The 4,300-nt window shown below is 30.6% G+C and overlaps 1 protein-coding gene across 1 annotated transcript in view; it reads left to right on the top strand.

Moving 5' to 3' along the window:
- LOC106463571 (septin-2-like) overlaps positions 1-4,300 on the top strand; it is a 20,601-nt gene that overhangs the window by 3,789 nt on the left and 12,512 nt on the right. Inside the window, exons 3-4 of the mRNA XM_013923621.2 lie at positions 1,854-1,970; positions 2,523-2,604. Coding sequence (XP_013779075.1) covers positions 1,854-1,970; positions 2,523-2,604 — 199 coding nt within the window. The remainder of the gene's footprint in view (positions 1-1,853; positions 1,971-2,522; positions 2,605-4,300) is intronic.

Genomic DNA, 4,300 nt, shown 5'->3' with positions numbered 1-4,300 from the left:
ACAGAAATATTGAATACAAATCTAAAGAGGTTATACATTCATTGTACAGGTCACTGGTTAGGCCACATTTGGAATATTGTGTTCAGTCTTGGGCTCCTTATCTTAGAAAGGACATTGAATTGTTGGAAACGGTTCAGAGGAGGGTTACTAGAATGGTGCCTGGGATGTAAGGGTTGTCATACGAGGAGAGGCTGAAATATCTCAAATCGTTTTCTCTTCAAAAAAAGAAGAGTTAGGGGGGGATCAGATTGAGGCATTTAAGATTGTAAAGGGAATTGATAGTGTTGATGTATCTTTTTTCATACTTAATAGTGAGAATAGTAGGACTAGGGGGCATAAGAATAAGTTTTTCCAAGGTAAGAGTCATCTTCAGCTAAGACAGTTTTATTTTTCTAACAGGGTGGTTGGCCTTTGGAATGGGTTGCCTTCAGAGGTTGTAGAGACAGTAAATTTAAGTGAGTTGAAGAAAAAGCTTGATAAGTATATGAATGAAAAAGGCTGGGTTTAAATTTTTTTATTTTATTTTTTTTAATCATTTTAATTTAGTTTTGAGGATGGAACAGCCGAGATGGACCAATAGGTCCCAAAATATTATGTTATGTTATAAAAAAATAAACTTGTCTTAATCAGAGCATAGGCTGTCTTTTCCAAATCTTAAACTTGTGTCTTCTGTTATCTTCAGAATGTAGCACAAAGAAATCAGGAGTGTTTATCCTATCAATTTCCTGTATATTTTTGTATATTCAAAAAATGATCTCTTATCCTATCCCAATAAGATAACCTTTCTATCCCCAGCATGTTGATATCATTCTTAAAAAATATCCTTCTAAGCTTAAACTGGTTAACCCAGGTTTCACTATAATAGCTTATGTCTCCATTGTTTTTAACCTGTTGACATCTCTCCTGAAGCTTTCCCTTGTAGCATAAACCACTTAACCCAGGTGTCACTATAATAGCTTGTGTTTCCACTCTTTCCAACCTGTTGACATCCCTCTGAAGCATAACCTTGTAGCTTAAACTGCTTAACCCAGGTGTCACTATAATAGCTTGTGTTTCCACTCTTTCCAACCTGTTGACATCCCTCTGAAGCATATTCTTATAGCATAAATCACTTAGTCCAGGTGTCACTATAATAGCTTGTGTTTCCACTCTTTCCAACCTGTTGACATCCCTCTGAAGCATATTCTTATAGCTTAAACTGCTTAACCCAGGTGTCACTATAATAATTTGTGTCTGCACTCTTTCCAACCTGTTGACATCTCACCTGAAGCATATTCTTATAGCTTAAACTGCTTAACTCAGGTGTCTCTATAATAATTTGTGTCTGCACTCTTCCCAGTGTTTTACCTCCTGTAGTAAGGTAATCCAAACTGTGCAAAAAAAAGCCTTATATGAGTTTTCTTGCTTGTAATTTCAAAATTGCTATAATAAAAACTCGGAACTCTTTTGATTATTTACTACATCAGACACTTAGTAAATTAAATAATGTTTTTAACAACAGTCATGGCTAAATCTTTCCTCCCCCCCTCATTAATAATACTAAGTTGCTGAGAAGAGCTGATTCTATTAAGATATTCTATTAATATTGTAAAAATTAAACATAGAATATTCAAACAAACATTAAATGTTTTTACACCAATTCAAATACTTTTGTCACGTTACATGTTTCTACACCAATTCAAGCAGACTTGTCACAGTCCTGACTAGAGAAAACTCTGAAAAAAATCATGTAGCTCATTATGAAATATTTTGTTTGTAAATATAAGTATCTTGACTAATTTTTCCTAATAAGGTCAGGTTATAAATACTTCTGATCTAAGTTTCTTACAGACTTGTGCATGGTTTTTCCCTAGGAGAGACTGGTTTAGGAAAGTCTACAATGATGGATTCTCTGTTCAACACCACATTTGATTCTCAGCAAAATAGTACACACTCTTTCCCAAATGTTCGATTGAAATCAAAGACATATGGTAAGTCTGAATGATGTTTTTTAACATGTTAATATTGCTAACCACTTTGTGGTTTTTTAAGTATCATGTTATTTTATCCTTTTGAAATAAAAATATTAAGTGATTTTTGAGAGGAAAAAAATACAATTATATATGGAAATGTTTTGTACAGATAATGTTTTGTTATATGATCATTTAATCTTCTTTGTAACAAGAACGTTTGTAATTTAGAACACTATACAGTCATTTTGTAGCAATTATAATAATAGGAAAATCACAGCATTCCTTAATAATGTTCACTTGTGTAAGATATAAGATTTAATTGCTTGTATTATTTGTATAATAAATTAAACCTTAAAAGGGTACTCTGGATTTCCTTTTTTTTTGTAATTATTTTTCATTTTCTAATAATAAAACAGCATCTGTTTTTTGATTCTGTAATCTGTTTAAATGGGTAGTGCCATACTTTAAAGTTCTTACTTATGTGTTAACAAAAAAACTAAATATTTTGGTGGTGAAAAGATGTCTCTTACACCAATTACATAAACCAAAGAAAACAGTCTTGTTTTTTAGAACTTCTTGAAAGCAATGTTGATTTGAAGCTGACCATTGTTGAGACTGTGGGGTATGGAGATCAAATCAATAAAGATAATAGGTAAGAAACTTTTGGGATCAATATTTAAATCAGCACGAACTTACAGTCGTAATAGATCAGTACTCACTGTCCTGAACATGTTCAGTACTACAGGCTAGAATATATCTTTATTAGCTCAGTATCAACAGTTTCTGTAATAGTGAAATGTTGAGAAATAAAGAGACTTTCAGGTTATCAATAGCCTCTAACAAAGCTGTAATAACAAAATATTGAGAAACTTTTAGGTTATCAACAGTTTCTGTAATAGTGAAATGACCTAAAAGTTTCTTTATTGGTTCAATATTTCATTATTACAGCTTTGTTTGAAAGTTTGATAATGCAGTTGAAACTAAATTGGAAGACAGTTTTCAGTTAATACATGTCTAGAAAGTTCAGATAATATTACAAATAACACAAAACAATAACAAACATTCTTGAATTTAAACTGAGCTAACTATGGTAAATAAATAATATATACAAATCAACAAGTTAGCTATTAAAAGCATAGGATTTAGAAGAGGATGCTTTACATATGTGATATAAATCTTCATACTGGACATCCCTCCTTAATATACTTTTATTACACTACATCTGCATGGTACAAATTGTATACTTTTATTACATTACAACTACATAGTACAGATGGTATACTTTTATTACATTACAACTACATTGTACGAATGGTATACTTTTATTACACTACAACTACATAGTACAAATGGTGTACTTTTATTACATTACGACTACAGTACAAATGGTATACTTTTATTACACTACAACTACATAGTACAAATGGTATACTTTTATTACACTACGACTACATAGTACAAATGGTATACTTTTATTACACTACGACTACATAGTACAAATGGTATACTTTTATTACACTACGACTACATTGTACAAATGATATACTTTTATTACATTACGACTACATTGTACAAATGGTATACTTTTATTACAATACGACTACATTGTACAAATGGTATACTTTTATTACATCACGACTACATTGTACAAATGGTATACTTTTATTACACTACAACTACATAGTACAGATGGTATACTTTTATTACATTACAACTACATAGTACAAATGGTATACTTTTATTACACTATGACTACAGAACAAATGGTATACTTTTATTACATTACAACTACATAGTACAGATGGTATACTTTTATTACACTACGACTACAGTACAAATGGTATACTTTTATTACACTACGACTACATAGTACAAATGGTATACTTTTATTACACTACAACTACATATACAGATGGTATACTTTTATTACACTACAACTACATTGTACAAATGGTATACTTTTATTACATTACAACTACATAGTACAGATGGTATACTTTTATTACACTACGACTACAGTACAGATGGTATACTTTTATTACACTACGACTACATAGTACAGATGGTATACTTTTATTACACTACAACTACATAGTACAAATGGTTATACTTTTATTACATTACAACTACACAGTACAAATGGTATACTTTTATTACACTACGACTACATAGTACAAATGGTATACTTTTATTACACTTACAACTACATAGTACAGATGGTATACTTTTATTACATTACAACTACATAGTTCAGATGCTATACTTTTATTACATAACATATCATAGTACAAATGGTATACTTTTATTACACTTACAACTACAGTACAAATGGTATACTTTTATTACAC

The sequence above is a fragment of the Limulus polyphemus genome, unplaced genomic scaffold, assembly GCF_000517525.1.
Source record: "Limulus polyphemus unplaced genomic scaffold, Limulus_polyphemus-2.1.2 Scaffold1438, whole genome shotgun sequence".
Lineage (NCBI taxonomy): Eukaryota > Metazoa > Arthropoda > Merostomata > Xiphosura > Limulidae > Limulus > Limulus polyphemus.
The sequence above is the reverse complement of the archived record's forward strand: the minus strand, read 5'-3'. Positions and strand labels throughout refer to the sequence as shown.